Raw genomic sequence first — 16,290 nt, 5'->3', positions numbered from 1 at the left:
GTGAATGAAGCCAGGCGGACTGCACTGTCTGCTGCAATGTCTCTCACTTGTCCTCTCTTTAACACTTATTTGGAGCTCCTTATGTTAAATAATGCTGTGTGTGTGTTAGATTTGACTTGCCATTGATTCCCCTCAACCTGCTGGTTAGGGAGGCTCTAGTAACCCTTGCAAACAATTCATAAAGGCCGGTTACAAAGAGAAGGTCTGACAAGAAGGGAGATCCCTTTCCAAGGTGCTGGCAGCATCGTGTAACTCAGCCTTCCTTCTGTGAGTCTTCTCTAGTCTGGAAAATAATTTCTGAGGAACGGCTTGTCAGTTGGAACTGTCTTTTTTTTTTTTTTTTTTTAATAAAAGGGGATTTATTAGATTGGCTTACATTATCAGAAGCTGGACAGTCCCCAAATGGCCTGCACACCAGAGAGCCAGAGGAACCAGTCAGCTTAACACTTTATAAAACTGATAACTGTGTTGGATTATTTCTATGTCTTAAAATTTTCTAGATGGGATAACCAGGTGAACATTTTAAAGATCCATTTCATGGACATTTTAAAGATTTTTGGTACATATTTTAAAAATTGCCCTCTGAAAGATTAAACCAGTACACACTTCAATCAAAAGCATCTATTTCCATGCATGCTAACCAACACTGGATTATTTTTATGTATGTAAATTGGATATTTACATAAAATGTGAATATAAATTGAATCATAATTTTTAATTTTCATAATTGAAAAATGGAACTTCCTTTACATTATTTCTTATTATTTTCTTAATATATTTAATTTTTTTCTTACAAATATGACTTTTTAATGTATTAAGGATATTAACTCTGGCTATCAAACACATTATAATCTTTTTGCCAGTTTATTATTTATCTTTTCCTTATAATATTTTTAACCTAATTTTTGCTTTTATTAATTCAAATTTGCTAATATTTTGTTTCTATCACGTTACTTTTTAATATTTATTTTGTAGTTGTAGTTGTCAATACCTTTATTTTATTTATTTTTATGTGGTGCTGAGGATTGAACCCAGGGCCTTGCGTGTGCTAAGTGAGTGCTCTACCGCTGAGCCACAACCCTGGTCCCTATCACATGCACTTTTTAAAAATTTTATTTGTATTACTTTTTCTTATTTAATTCATTTCTAATTTATTTTGTTGATTATCCTGATGTGAAAATATATTAAATCTTAAAAACTATCACACTTAACTGAGCCGTTACTTCATGCATGATATTGCTTTAAGCTCTTTTATTTGGACCAATTCAATCAACCCTTAAAACAATCTCTTTATGTTCAGTTACCTGTTTTTGTTGTTGTTGTTGTTGTTTGGTACTAAGGATTGAACCCAGGTGTACTTAAGCACTGAGCCCTATCCCCAACCCTTTTTATTTTTTGAGACAGGATCTTACTGATTTGCTTAGGGCTTCGCAAAGTTGCTGAGGCTGGCCTCGAACTTGTGATTGTTATCCTCATTTTTTTAAAAAGAGAGAACTAAATTTCCTTAAGGTCACTGAACAATTAAGTGGTGAATACTGAGGGCTCTTGAACCCAAGGCTTTCCTGCCCTAGGGGTCACTGTACCCAAGAAGGCCACCCATGAACAGGCTCAGGTCCTGTGCCCTGACTGAGCATGGATGGCAGTCACATACTACTCTCCCCTCTTTACTGGCCATAAGAAGACCTCATTTCTAGTCCTAATTCTTCTATTCACCAGCTCTGGGCTTCTGGACATTTCTTCCCTTTTAATAAAAGGGATTGAAGTTGTGTTGTGTTTCTTGGGTTTTAAGAAAAGAATATTTCCAGCTAAAGGGCCATTGCCCTCCAGAGAGGGCCCGCCCAGTTGCTCTGAACATGTCTTCTTCACCATTTGGGGACCATAAACCAAGGCCTTCATGAACATTTAGTGACACTGAGAGAGAATACAGTTAGAAAAAGGCATTCTTCCAGGATTTTTAAACGCCAAATAAGCCAAAATAAGACTCTTAAGCACAGCAGTGTTCAGGATAAGAAACCATCAAGGATGGGTAAATGTAAATTGACATCTGTCGCCGAATTTTTCCTATAATAAATTGTTATTTATACATATATGAATATTTTATAAAATCTGCCAGGGCCTTCTCATGCAGACAGTCCAAGCTGCAGATTATTGGCACCATCCAGATGATCTCTATAGCTCCCTTCTTGTCTAATTCCCACTTATAGACCTTGGATCCATTTTGTCTTGTGGAGTCTGCCTTCATGCCAAATCCCTAAGTTCCCTCATTTTTCACTCCTTCAGAGACCTGTTGTGCCCACAGCCACCTTTCTCCAGGACTTGGATCAGTTGGAAGAGTGAGGGAGAGGGTGGGTAGGTAGCAGCAGTATTTTCAGCTGCTTTACAAGCTCAGAGGTATCATACAATGAGGACTTCTCCTAGAAGGGTCATACACCTGGGGATGTCACATGTCTGAGAACTTCTAAACCAGACCAGACCTCTTGGATTTTTTTTTTTCTCCCATCACGGTATGACATCTGACTTTTTTAACACCCAGATTCTAATTGTGTTTACTATATATGATACATTTCTGTTTTCAATCCAGGAAAAATGCAAACCCCACTTTTAACAATGCTTGAAAAAATAGGGAAACTTTCATTTCCATCCTAAAAAAAACATATTCTGTTGGAGTCTGAATAATGCTGTCCATCAAGATGTCCAAGATCTACGACTATATCTTATCCAACAAAGCAAGGGGGATTTCGGCTTAAGGATCATGAGATAGTAAGATTATTAGGGATTATTTGGAAAATCCCAATATAATAAAAAGGTCATTATGATGGGGGGGTGGGAGCGTGATCAGAGATGGGCAGCCTGACTACAGAAGCAGAGTTACAGAGCTGGAGTGGTGCCACCACAAGCCCTGAAACACGGCAGTCTTGAGAAGCCGGAAATGGGCAAGGATGCATTTTCTCCCAGTGCTTCTGCATCAAGTGCAGATCTACAGACAACCTTGATGTGAACCCAGAGGATCCATTTCTTCAGAATTTTAACAAACTTGTGCTATTTTAAGCCACCGAGTTTGAGGAATGACTCTACAGTAGCAACAGGAAAACAAGAGTCCAACAGCAGTGATAAGCTGCTCCTCATTGCCATTTTAGGGACTGTGTGGCTTTATTGAATAAATACACTGAAGTACAACTGATTAACCCCTCAGCAGACAGAGTGGCCAAGATAGGCCACTCTGCATGAAAGTACTTGGGATGGCATACTGGTCCTGCTATTTACTGATGTATTACTGAAGAGTTATTTCACCATCCATGTCTCTCAGATGTTCATAAAATGAGGGATGATAGAGAATATGGAGTCCTTAAAATAACATTTGGGACATGGTCCCCACAATTAATGTCACCTATTATGTTGCAATCATGGAATTTAGAACCAGATCAGATTTCCTCTTTGCTTCAACCCCCAGATGCATGAGGCTAGCTCATACTTGCTCATAACTAAGTTATCTTCTCCCAACTTTGGGGTGGATTCTGGGGTGCCATGTTGGTAGAATGAAATTAGGTGTGACAGGAGAATTTGCATCATAGAAATCAACACACCCTTGGATATGATTCTCCAAGGCCTTTCAGATTCTAACACTAATCTTGTGAGCATAGGCACCGACTGCCTTAGTTCCAGACTATCTTTTCAAGGATGTTAGTTCATTGAACAGTTGTGAATGATTGTGTCTCTCCAGAGCAAAGATCAGGCAGACTCAATGCCCATTATAAAAGACAGGGTTTCCTAAGCATCTGGTGCCCCTTGTAATGCAACCCACCACATGTGCAGGTATTGTCTGATCCTCTTCATGGAGCCCTGTAGAAAACAGGGTTCAGTAAACAATTCCAAATGCTGATAATCAGGCTACTACTATTGCTATTAGTAATAAACTGTCCTTTGTCCTGATCTGCAAGTTCCATAACTTCTGCCAGGATCCAGGAAACCATGCCATGCTAATTTATTAGCTTTAAGAAGGTAAAATCTCAGGCTCTTGAAACTCATGTGTTACTTAAAGAATCCAGAGTTCTAAAAGGGTAAAACCCAGGGGTAAAAACACTGTCAACACTGTCACATTATTCCACACACAGAAAAGGCCCAGTGAACACTGTTATGTTGGAGAACACTTTAATAGCCTACAAATTGATTCAGTTGTATCGTTGCAATATTTTGAATAATTTTATAGCAAAGAAGACACACAGAGGAAAATAATTTTCCTATACAGCAAAACTTTCATAACTATATGGAGATTTCCCACATCTGTCCAGTTTTGGCTCAGAACACAAAAGATACCTAGTACATTTTTACTCATTTTGTTGTTGTTACTTTAAAGTTACTTCAAATACTAACTAGGAAATTAGGACTGATTCTTTTTTTTAGGGGGGGTGCATACTGAAGATTGAATGCAGGGAGCCCTTAATCACATCCCCACCCTTTTTCGTATTTTATTTAGAGACAGGGTCTCATTGAGTTGTTTAGGGCCTTGATAAATTGCTGAGGCTGGTCTTGAACTCGTGATCCTCCGGCCTCAGCCTCCCAAGCCACTGGGATTACAGGTATGCACTGCCATGCCTGGCTTAGGACTGATTCTTGGCAAAGGAAAGTACAAAAATAATTTGGTTTCCTGACAGACAGAATTTTAATAAGTGCATCCAGCAACCACTATTTGGGGTAGAATCTCACACCCTTTCTCTGCAAGGTACTATCAACCTTACAGCATGCACTCACACGGGCACAGAAAGGGCACATAAAAGCAGCCTTTAGTGGAGTGCAATGGACTGTGAATTCCGAACAATTCTCTTAAATCCTAACAATCCTGCTTTTCATCTTGTAAATGTGACTCAGGCCCCCGGACACAAGGCAAGGACAGCACTTGAAGGTGATCAGAGTGCCTTGGTTATTCTAACAGCCACCCAGGACTCAAAAGCAGAACCTCAGAGGTTCTCAGTTGTAGGACAGCACACTCAGATATTAATAACTGAGAAGTGGAGAGAAGTGGAGTCTGAGAAGTGGAACTGAGAAGTGGAGTCCCCACCCACTGCCTCATGCCAGGAAGGAATGCCCTTCTTCAGTAAGAGATAACAAAGCAGACGATCTCCATCTCAGGAGGAGAAACAGTGAATGAGAGAGAATCCCTACATGACAGACCAAACTGGGTTATCAGATTTTTATAGATCACCCAGGTTGCTTTTGACTCAAGTGAGCAGATGAAAAAAAGGAGAGAACCAAGATAGAGTGCAAAAACATCTCAAGGCGAAATGACACAAGAGAGAAGGATGGAGGCTCACTTTGGGGTCTGGGATCAGGCCTTCATCCTCCTTGTTTTATCTAAAGTCCAAGAACTGTCCAGGAAACCAAAAAGGTTATTTTCTCTAACTTTCAAAGCAAATTTATTCATCCTGGTTTTTCCCTATATGCCCATAAATACAACCCCATTACAGTTCTATTGGACCAATAATTTATTTAAAATACAGATAGGCAAACATCTCTTCATGGCTTTCATGCAAGGGCCTGAGATGGAGACAGACAAAACAATTCAAGATCCCTACCAGTGCCCTTTCCAGAGACTGGACAATCAGAGAAGTCCACTGCTAGGATTTCTAGGACATCTGGAAATTACTGTATTGTACTTTTCCCACAACATAAAATGTATTTGCAAATACATCTGAAATACCTCTATCAAGGCCACTTTAAAAATGTCATTCAAAATATTAATCTAAGGGTTTTAAACTAATTACTCCATTTGCAAACAAATCCCTGCTCCTTCTGATAGTGATTCCAACACAATTTTCTTCACTCTGCTTGACTCAAAAGTGGAGCGAAGGTGTGCCGGCAAAGCCAACATTAGGGGACAGAGCTAGGTTAAGACCTAGTGGCTCACTTTGTTCCCCACCAGCCTTGCCAAAGCCGAGCTGGATGGCTTGTTCAGAAGAGAGGGACCCAGCCTCAGGGTCCACACCACAGGCCCATGCATTTATGGGCTTTCAGGAGGCACAGCCTGGGACCAGAAACTGAGGAGTGCCATCTGGACAAAGGAAATGGAAAAGACAATCCATGGTGCTGATTCTGTGCTTCTCACCCACAATGGCTGCCAATGAGTCCAAACATGGCCCACAGGTGGAGCCAGGCCCGATGAACAGTCTGCATTCACTTGTGCCAGCAATACCACTGACCACTCTCCACAGCCCACTCTGGGTGTGAGGATAGGACTCTGCAGAGTACAGAGGCCAGAGCCATGCCCTGCTCTGGCTGGCAGCAGGGAGACACCCAGCAATCCCGTCACAGGAGAAGAGGGCAAATGGCAACCAGTCTTTTTTTTTTTTTTAAAGCTTCTCCCATTCGAATTATCCTCTGGCCTCAGCAGCCTTGGAGTGACTTGGAGGGCAAATTGTGACTTTTCAGGTGATCTTGAAATCTTGCCAGTGTGTGGTCCTCCTCCAGCCCTGGCCACCTGGGAGCCAGTATGCTGAAATGCGTAAGGCCATAGTGCTGAATTTCCATCAGCTCTATTCCCAGCTGCTATTTAGTTATGATCACACTACCCTGACCAGCTGGAGTCTGCCATGTGAAGCCAGCGATTCCTAACACACCCAAGGAGGTATCTGAGTCCAGTGTGGTGGCCAAATCCCTCCTAAAAATGCAATTTGGTGAAGCTCTATCTGTGAGGTATTTTTGTGTGTGTGAAAGACTAAAAGTGGACAGAAACAATTAAAAGAAAAAAAAAAAATAGGCCAAAGCAGTGTACCTTATGTTGGTTTCTTCAAACATAATGTCTTTGCCCAGAAGTAGGCAAGAAGGAAAGCCCTGAAGTAAATATATTAACTCACTGCCTGCCATGCCGGCTCACAGATCTCACACACACAAAAACTCTCCCTGCTTCTAAGGAGTTCTCTCTCTGCAATGTGGGCAGGGCTTTCAAAAAGGCCTTCGTTAAATAAGCTAAAATAGGTGCCAGACATGTTCCCACATGGGATCCAGAGACTTCCTTGCAGGAATGGCTCCAAAGTCACAGACTCTCCAGAGCTCCGAGAAAAAAAACACCACAAATAGGTGGGCAAAAGAGTCCTGGTGCCTGCACCAAGGTCTTCTCCCAAAGCATGTTTTACAGGGACAGGGCAAGCCTCCATGGGGCCCCCAAACATCACACCCTGCCTTAAGAGAGTGAGGACTGGCAGGGGCACAGAATGCTGTGAGAGCCCAAGGAGGAGCCTGGGCTCCCGTGTCTGGAACCTTGGCTCTGACTTACTAAGCAAATACTTCTCAGGACACAAAGCACGGATTAGAGCTTCCTTTTTGCCATAATGCGACTAAAGTTTGCAGCCACTCTCAGCAGTACTGAATCTGGGATGGAAAGCAGTCTTCAATCATGCCTTGGAGGTACACATGTATGAAGGGGTGACCGGGTGAAGGCATCTTCCTATCGGGAAGGGCTGAATGTCTTGGCTGCTGAGCTGTCACTTCACGACATACTGGGAATGTGATCAACACAAAACTCTCCTCCTGAAGCGGGAACTGTTGGCTCACACAGTGGAGTGGCTTCCCGAGTCACCTGACGAGGGCGTGACAAGGAGAAAAGCACTTGGGAAATACATACACCAGACAGGTAGTGCACTACCTCCCTGGTTAAAAGAAAGGAACCCCACACATGCAGGAACTCGCCCACCCGTTCTCCTCTTCCTCTACCCCAATTCCATCCCAGGGGCCACCAGAAGTAAAGGGCAGATGTTTCCTTGTGCAGCTCTGGCCCCTCACCCCCACCAGGAGGTCCGGGAGTGGCTCTGGCTAGAAGTGGTGCTGGTGGAGGGCTGCAGACGAGGGGCCTTTCTCCAGCCTCTTGACGTGACATGAGTGACAGAACAGGTGGTCCTCCAGGGGGTAGCAGCGGTGACCGTCTTCATCATTGAGCTCCAGACCACAGTCCTGGGGGACGAGGGGGCAAGGCAAGAATGTCCAATGAAAGCAGAACAATACAGACTGCGAGACTGACATCAGGCCACCAACCCAAGTCAGCAGGGGGCACTGTTTCCTAGCTTTCCCCAGTGAAGACCTGTCCAATCTGGATGCCACTGACTACATGTCACTACAGAGCACCGGAAACGGAAACGGGGCTGGCTGGAAAGAACATGTGCTGACAGAGCAAATGCACACCGATTTCCAAGGCTCAGGACAAAAGGATGATGGAAAATCACCTCATGGATAACTTTTTATACTGACTACGTGTTGAAATGATCTACTAGGATCTACTAGGATGGATAACTAGGATGGATCTACTAGGCTGAATAAAATTATTGATCCCAGGGGTGGTGATATAGCTCAGTGGTAAGAATGCTAGCAAGCATAGGCCCTAGGTTTGATCTCCAATACTGCCAAAAAAAAAAAAAAAAAAAATTGATCCCACTTCCTTGTTTAGACATTTCAAATGTGCCTACTGGGAAACTGGAAGTGATACACCCAACTTGAACTTGTGGCACTTATATCTCTACTGGACAGGCTGGTCTGGGATGTGCAGAGAGGATGGCTGAGCAAATATCTTCACCCTCTTCTCCAGGGACCTGGGGTATCATTGGCCATGCGTCCCACCTGTTCCTTCAGTTCTTCAATATGTGTCACCTACGCTCCCTGCCCTCCCCAGCAACAGTATCACAAAATGAACTTAATCTCCTGTGGAAATCCCACTGTCAGCCTTCATGGGGGCTGGTGAGAGGGGACCTCTGGCTTCCCTGGCAATCATTAGGCACACTAGTGGCTCATTCAGTCTGGCACATGACACGCGGCAGGTGAGCCTCCACTGGCCTCCATACATGCCTGTTTCCAAGAGGGGTTTCTTCATGATTTACAGGGCATAGCTCAGAAAGGAGATTCTGGCAGATGGAAAAGCCTGTGTGCTGGAGGGAAGGGAGTCTCTTCCCCCAACCACACTCCTGTCTGATGACCTGGTCCCCACACAAAACCTGAGACCCACACTCCACCTGACCCTCCTAGCTCTGCAGCACCAGGGAAAGCAGTTTAGGTTTCAGAACTTGCCAGTTCTGGATGTGCAGAAAATGATCAAGACCTTCACACCCGAGCACCCATATCTTCCCCGTCTGCTCCCACATTAGCTCTAGAGGGCAGATCTTACCCATAACCTCACGACCCTCTCAGGCCCCAGTAACCTAAGTGGCTTTCCTCTTGGACTTCTGAGATGGGCTTGGGAGCCACGAGGGAGGGGCCTACCTCGCAGTGGTAACACTCCACGTGGTAGTCTCTGTCCATGGACACAACACGGATGGTCTCATCGGAGCCCTGAGCCCAAAGAAAAGCAAGACATGTGGAAAAGGCCAGCTAAGGGCCCAGTGGATGCCAAGGGCCATGGAGTGGGGAGCAGAGAGTGTCCTGGGGTAACACAGAGCTGCAGTGAAAACTAACACTTGAAGGAGGAAGAATTCGCTGAGGAGGTAGGAAGTAGGAGGGACAATATCACCTTCTGGAGCACCGGAGTCAACAGAGAACAAAAAGGCCAACAGGGACATTTAATTTTTTTTTTTTAAATGAAAAAAACGAAAAGCTTTTCTGCTCATCTACTAATCTAAGCATCAAGTAGGGGAGTTAGACCTGGTTGTGGGATGAACAGGCACATGAAGGGCATGGGGCTGGGAAAGCCAGCCCACGAGAAAGGGAGCAATGCTATTTGTCTCAGAATTGGGATTCTGAAAGGTATAAGGACAGGACACAGAATCTTGTGACTGACCTAAGGGAGATGCCCGGGTCTTAGAAGACCCAGGAACATGTCTGAGAAAGCATCTTACCTCAGGTGGAAGGATGGGAAGCCCACAAGCTGCACACTTGGGGGCCAATACCCTGGGGAAAAACAAAGAAGCAGAAAAATGTACTTGTGTTGTTTCTAGGAGGCGAGGCCCCGAATAAGGCTGGCACCAGGAGGCTGCGAGGAGCCACCTTTTGCCCAGGTGGCACATCCTGGCACATCCCTCCAGCCCTCACCAGAAGACCGGAGCCTGGCTCGCTCTGTGGAACACGCTTCAGTGTTGCTTTGGGATTGTTCCCAGCTATAACAAAGACACCTGGATAAAGACTAACCTGGCTCTTCGCTCCCCTTGTGATGCCTAGTACAGCCCAGTAAACCCAGTGTGGTAGAAACCAACCCTGACTTGGTACCTGGCAAAGTTAGATAAAGCTGGAGCCACAGCACTTGGTAGCTTGGTGGAGTCCTCCCGAGACCAGGAAGCTGGTTACAGGGTTTGTTGACACTGTTCTACTTTTTCACTAAAGAGATGTGTCAACCAGTTCCTATCTGCTGGCATCTACTGACCCCCCAGGGCCCATGCTGTACCCTCAAAGCCATTAAGCCTTTGCTGACTCTGGACAAATGGTACAAGCTACTGTAATCATGGTCGTTTCCACTCTCTGCTGAGATCAGTGTGGCCTACGTGTATGGTTCCCGTCTGTCCCTCCCTCCTTACTTGTGGTAATCTCGAACACAGTAGATCTTGTTCTCCGAGTCCACGGTGAAGGGCACCCCGTCCAAACACTCGTTACAGATCACACATCGGAAACAGCCAGGATGGTAGGACTTCCCCAGGGCCTGCAGGATCTGGGGGCACAAAGGAGGAAAGGCAGAGACTTAGTGGAATTCCAGGGAAAGAAGGGACAGTGGGAGAAAGAGAAGTGCTCTGGGCAGAGGGGCCACATGTACAGTCACTCCATGTCACAAGCCATCCATGGGCTGTGTGTGTGTGCGCATTGGAGATATATGAGGGGATGGGTCTGGCGTTGCATGCTGATTGGTCTGTGTGATGTAAATGCACCTTTTCTCTTGTTCTGCCTGGGATCCCACAAAGCACCTGAAATGGGTGTAACTTGCCAAGATGTCAATCAATTGCTGACCACAAGACATCACAAAGCAAGACTCCACCTTTGAAACCCTATCTCCTGCTTTATTTGGTGAAGAACATTCCATCGAAGCTCCTCTATATGTCCCTCCTATAAAATAGAGAGATTCCAGGTATATGCTCTTTCCAGTGCTGTCCAGCATGAAGCTGATCCTTAAGGTCAAAGAGCCATCCTACCCTTGGTCTTAGAAACTTATGTCCGTGTGTTGTGTGGTTTCTTCGCCGTTTTCTTAGTTTATTGCTGCAGCCAGCTCCTTTGAACCCAGCTCATCTCGTCAGCCCAGCCACCTGGCAGGAACTTAACACGGAGCAGGCTCTCCCAAGAGTTTCACCTGGATGGAGGTCAAGGGAGCACAGGGATGGGAAGGCTGGTCTGTTTATATGTATGGACAGGAGTGGATCTATAAGAATCCTTCTCCTGCAACCTCTCAGGGTTGCTGAGCAGGGAGGGAATTAAGGGGACTCCTTTCCAATCCCCACCCACAGCAGGAAACTCTTTCCTAGAGAGGTATGCTGAGATAGGGCTGAGCCAATCCCAGGGCCAAAAGCCACCACAGAGAAGCAGGAAATGATGCAAAGCTGAGGCACAGAGGGATTCCTCACCAATTTGGCAAGCGGCAATTACATGAGAAAATGAAAGATAATTCTACGGGAAACGGCCATTTGGGGGGAAAAACCTTCTAACTTTAGCTTCTTGGGTGCTCCTCACATGTGGCGTGACTCCACAGTATGGTAATCAAGAAGCCCCAACTCAAGCCCTGGTTATCTCACATCCAAGTGTAAAAGCAAAGTCCCCAGTGGCAGCTGTTTTTAAACACAATGAAGACAAATACCCACAAACCTCCTTCTTCTCAGCATCATTTGTTCTGGATATGACACCTGGAACTGCTGACACCATCTTGAAACCAGGACACAGGCAAAGGGAGGAGGGTGGGTATGGAAAGAACACCCTTGGGGAGATCAGCAAGGAGCTGAATTAACTCACCCTGGGACCCCTTATCTCCAAACCTCACCGCTAAATCAGAGGTTCTGAAAGTGTGGTCCCTGGACCCACAGCTTCAGCATGACCTGGGAACCTGGTAAAAATGTATATCCTCAGACTCCATCCTGGACTTCCTGAATCAGAAACTGTGGGGTAAAGTTCTGTATTTTAATAAGATGACTCTGATGCATGCTAAATTAAGGAATCATTGGTTCGAGTTAAAATGAGTCTGTATTCTCCTATAATTTATAGTTGAAAGCAACTTCACTGACTCAATAGATTTGTCTCTGCAATTACCTGGGCCACAAAAGAGCAAAAACAATCTACACAAGTAAGGGAGCTCACAAACACCCATGCACAGAGAATGTACAGGCGGCCACCTGTCCCTAGTAGTGGAAGCCATGTAGGAAATCTCACACAGGCTGAAGGAAAGGGACTGGAAAGTCAGGACATTGTGAGACCCTGGGAAAGACATATCATGTTTCAGTTCCTTGCACTGGAAGCAGATAATTCTACACTGCACACACTCTAGCCAGCGTGGCAAGAGGTGGACTTTGTGCTCTGCTAGCTCACCTCTGAAGGCTCAGCTTTCACACTTCCTCATTCCCTCCTGGGTTTCACTACCTCAGAGGCCCCTCTGGATCCATAGTAAACTGCCAAAGAGGAAGAACAACTGCTGGGCTTTCAAAGTCCATTTGGCAATTTGGGCCTTGGAATGCATTTCCTCCAGACCAATGCTGCCTTGGCAGAAAGAGATCCTTAAATTAATTGAACCCATGACGTGCCTAAAGCAAGATTGTAAAAAAAAAAAAAAAAAAGTTATTTCATTCCATCTTGACTAGCTGTAATAATTCTGGTATGTAAGACTATGTCCTATTCCAGAATATACCCCTTTATTAACAAAGAGGGATATGAACAGACCATTTATACAGAGTTGGACCGTTGAAGCTCTGCTATAGAAATAAGCGTGGTATCTGAAAAAAATCTTGCAGTGTGTTATTAAAATTCTTGGCAGCAGTCAAGGGTTCTGTCTTTAAAATCCAGGCTTACTACCAGACAGACGTTCACCAAGAGGTTTTGAGTCTTCAAAAAGACCTGGGAGATTGCAGGTCCAACTTCCATGATCCCCTAGAGTAGAAAACCATCTCCCCAAATCAAGTGTTCCCCTTCCTAGATGCATATGTTGACCCTTACATCAAGAAATGGAGAATACTCCCCTCCCCAATCAGGACTGGCCTGTGACTTTATTTGATCAACAGAATAAGGAAGAAGTGATGTCCTGAGATTTTGGAGTCTGGGACTTAAGAGAACTGGCAGCTTCTGCTTCCTCTACCTTTTATGAGCCTGAACCAAACTACAGAAAGATCAGAGTCCACATGGGGAGTAGCCTAGGGGTGAGAGGTCATCTCAGAGGTTCCAGTTCAAGTGTGCCACCAGCTGAACAAAGCTAAGTGACTCCATCCAATGTCACGGAGAGCAGAAGAATCACCCTGCTGAGCCCCAACCTAATTCCTGACCCACAGTATCATGATAAATAATAAATCACTGTTGTTTTAAACTACTAAGTTTTGGGGTGGTTTATCATGTAGCAATAGATAAATGATATAACTTAAGGCCCAAGAAGACTTAGGACACCTATAAGTAGGAACAAGGAATAATAGTACTCATGAATTTGGACAATGCTGATCTCATATGCAGTGGGTTTGTCAGAAGAACTCTAAAAACAAGGACAAATTCTGCAAAAGAAATGGAGCCCTACAGAGTCTGGCAGGCAACTGGGGAAGGTAGGGGGAAGGGTACATGTCTCCTACATGCCTCCCCCTGAGGAAATAGGTAGAGGGCCCTGTTCCCCAGGAAGGCCCTGGCCACTAGTGAGGACGTGGCTAAGCAGGCTAAGCTCTGGTGCAATGTATCAATACTTCATGGCCACAGGCATTCTTCATGAATAGTGAGGACTCTGTTCACTGTTGTTTTATGAATGTTAGTATATAACCAGCAGAACGAGTGTTTATATCTGTCAAAGATGCACAAGAGAGTTCCCACCAGCATCATGCACGAAAAAAAAAAAAAGAAAAGAAAACACCCCAATTCCCATCAATTTCATACAATGGGATTCTACCTTGCAACAAAAATAAATGAAGGACCAAAAACACATCCCTAAGTGAGGAAAGACAGATTCAAAAGCTTCTATGCTCGCCGGACACGGTGCAGCACGCCTGCAATGGCAGCGGCTCAGGAGGCTGAGGCAAGAGGATCTTGAGTTCAAAGCCAGCCTCAGCAACAGCAAGGCACTAAGCAACTCAGTGAGATCCTGCCTCTACATAAACAAAATAGGGCTGGGGATGTGGCTCAGTGATAGAGTTGCCCTGAAGTCAATCCCCAGTACCCCCAGAAAACAAAAATTAAATACATCAACATCAAAAGCATCTATGTTCGACAATGCTTCTCTTATGATATTTCAGAACCAGCAAAACATATTAGTGGCAACGGAAGCCAAACAGCAGTCGCCACTGTGGGAATAAGATCTCAAGTGGAAGATGGCAAGAGGGACTTTCTGGGGTTCAAACAATGTCATGAATCTTTATCTGGGTGGTAGTTATGTGGGCAGGTACATGTGTAAAAAATTCATCAGCCACACCCAAAATTTGCACGCTTCACTCTGAGTTACTTATCAATAAAAAGGTTTAAAAAAAAAAAAAGAAGTAATGATTGGCGATTCTCTTCTCCAGAATGGAGTTGATGGATCATGAGAGAGAGAGGAATTTAATGCTTTCCAACTAAAGTATGTCACACAATCATTTCCTATGATCAGTAAATTAAAGACATTCTTAAAGGCAGGTTTCCAGTGGTGAACGATTCAATCCCTGTATTCATTAACTTCACAACCCAACCCCCTAGGGAAAAACTGTCCTTGCTGAAGAGACAAGGGCAAGCTCTAAGGGCAAGCTCTGAGAGCCAGCAGCCAAACAAGAGATAGAACACATACAACCAGGGCCTAATTCTACTGTCTGAGAAGTTAATGACAGGCCCCCAAACCTATCTTAGGAGCTTGAGCTGGACTGAATACAGGGGAAAAAACAACCCTATTCAACTGATTTTCTGCACTCAACTTCAAGTTGGCTGAGATTTCTGCAGTAAAACCAGGCTGCATTTGGCATGTACCTGAAATGCCACCAGATCACAGAGAAATCAGAGGGCCAATGTGATCCAAATAGTCCAGTGAAGGAGAGAACAAGATCAGAATCAACACTGTGCAGTCTGAATGATTAAAGCTGCGAATATTACAAAAAGCCAACAACGTGGGTTCTATTAGGGAAGCAGGCTGCACTTCACCGGGACTTCTTTTAATAAAACCAGCCGAGGCCACCAATTAAGATAATAAGCACTGTGCTCCATTATTAATTTCTTTTTTCCCCCCGCAACTGCCTCCTCCTCCCAAGATGCTATGATCTTGTTCAGCTGATCTGACTCACCATGTCCATGATCAGATGTCCACAAAGAAAACACCTGTCAGCAGACTGCTGGAAGCCAGAGTACTGCAGAAGAAAGGGAAAAGAAGTCAAACCCAGGCTGGGTGGATGAATCAGCCACTTTCCCACCAGACCAGAGAATCATAAGCAATTTATGAGAACGATGTGTCACTCTGGGCAGGAATCTGTCATTTTACCCGAGAACAATGCAGCCATACACTGAGTCAGGAGCTATCTTCTGCCACAAAAGCCACTACAAATACTAACACCACCACTCTAACAGCAGCTGTGCTGGGCACCTACTGTGTGCCAGGATTTATGTAAAAAGCTGAATTCCTAAATGCAGAGGTTCTCAAAGAGGAGTTCCGGAGCATCACCCCAGGAATAAGGGCTACCCTGGCATCTCCAGAAGATAGCCAGGGCCTGTCTGTCCAGCAGTGTGGCCTCCCAACAGAGCTGGGCAGTGCAGAGAATCCACCTCCTACTGTCTGGGTCCCCCCAGGCTCCTGGCCCTGTGTCTCTCTGGCCAGCACAGGGAGGGGAAGCTGGGTGACATACTCACCAGGAAGTCTTCCTCACAAAACACTTTGCCGTTGACAAAATAAAAGGCTTTTCCTCTCAGCTTCCGGCCTAAGGTAAAAAATACAAAGACAGTGTAAAAAGAGAAATGCTAATGTGCAATGAGAACAGAGTGAAAGGAAAGGCGATGTCTTTTTTTTTTTTTTTTAAACAGAAATAAACACATGTGTACAAAAAAAAAAAAAAAAAAAGAAATGCCAACTGCCAGTAAGTTTCCAGTTACTAAAAGATGCCATGATTCTCAGCCATGGGCAGGCTAAGACAGAAGAAAGGATCCCCTGGAAGCTGCTATTTGGTATGAAGCCCTGAGAGCTGAGGGAATCATCCTATGCCCACCTTCTGGACCTCC

At 44.8% G+C, this 16,290-nt stretch overlaps 1 protein-coding gene across 2 annotated transcripts in view; it reads right to left on the bottom strand.

Annotated features, from left to right (window-relative positions):
• Positions 1-4,132: 4,132 nt before the first annotated feature.
• Positions 4,133-16,290, bottom strand: part of Limd1 (LIM domain containing 1) — a 55,114-nt gene continuing 42,956 nt past the window's right edge. Inside the window, exons 3-9 of one of the 2 annotated variants that reach the window (XM_046437741.2) lie at positions 15,925-15,992; positions 15,366-15,428; positions 10,482-10,612; positions 9,810-9,861; positions 9,238-9,306; positions 7,774-7,941; positions 4,133-7,570 (exon numbers count right to left, since the gene is read on the bottom strand). In XM_046437741.2, coding sequence (XP_046293697.1) covers positions 7,804-7,941; positions 9,238-9,306; positions 9,810-9,861; positions 10,482-10,612; positions 15,366-15,428; positions 15,925-15,992 — 521 coding nt within the window. In that variant the 3' untranslated portion in view covers positions 4,133-7,570; positions 7,774-7,803. Of the gene's footprint in view, positions 7,942-9,237; positions 9,307-9,809; positions 9,862-10,481; positions 10,613-15,365; positions 15,429-15,924; positions 15,993-16,290 lie in introns of both variants that reach the window. The other variant, XM_046437740.2, reaches the window with a different exon arrangement.

This window comes from Marmota monax, unplaced genomic scaffold (genome assembly GCF_021218885.2).
Source record: "Marmota monax isolate L192 unplaced genomic scaffold, Marmota_monax_Labrador192_F-V1.1 WCK01_AAM20220418_F8-fsc00021, whole genome shotgun sequence".
Taxonomy (NCBI): domain Eukaryota; kingdom Metazoa; phylum Chordata; class Mammalia; order Rodentia; family Sciuridae; genus Marmota; species Marmota monax.
This window is presented reverse-complemented; position numbering and strand designations above follow the sequence as displayed.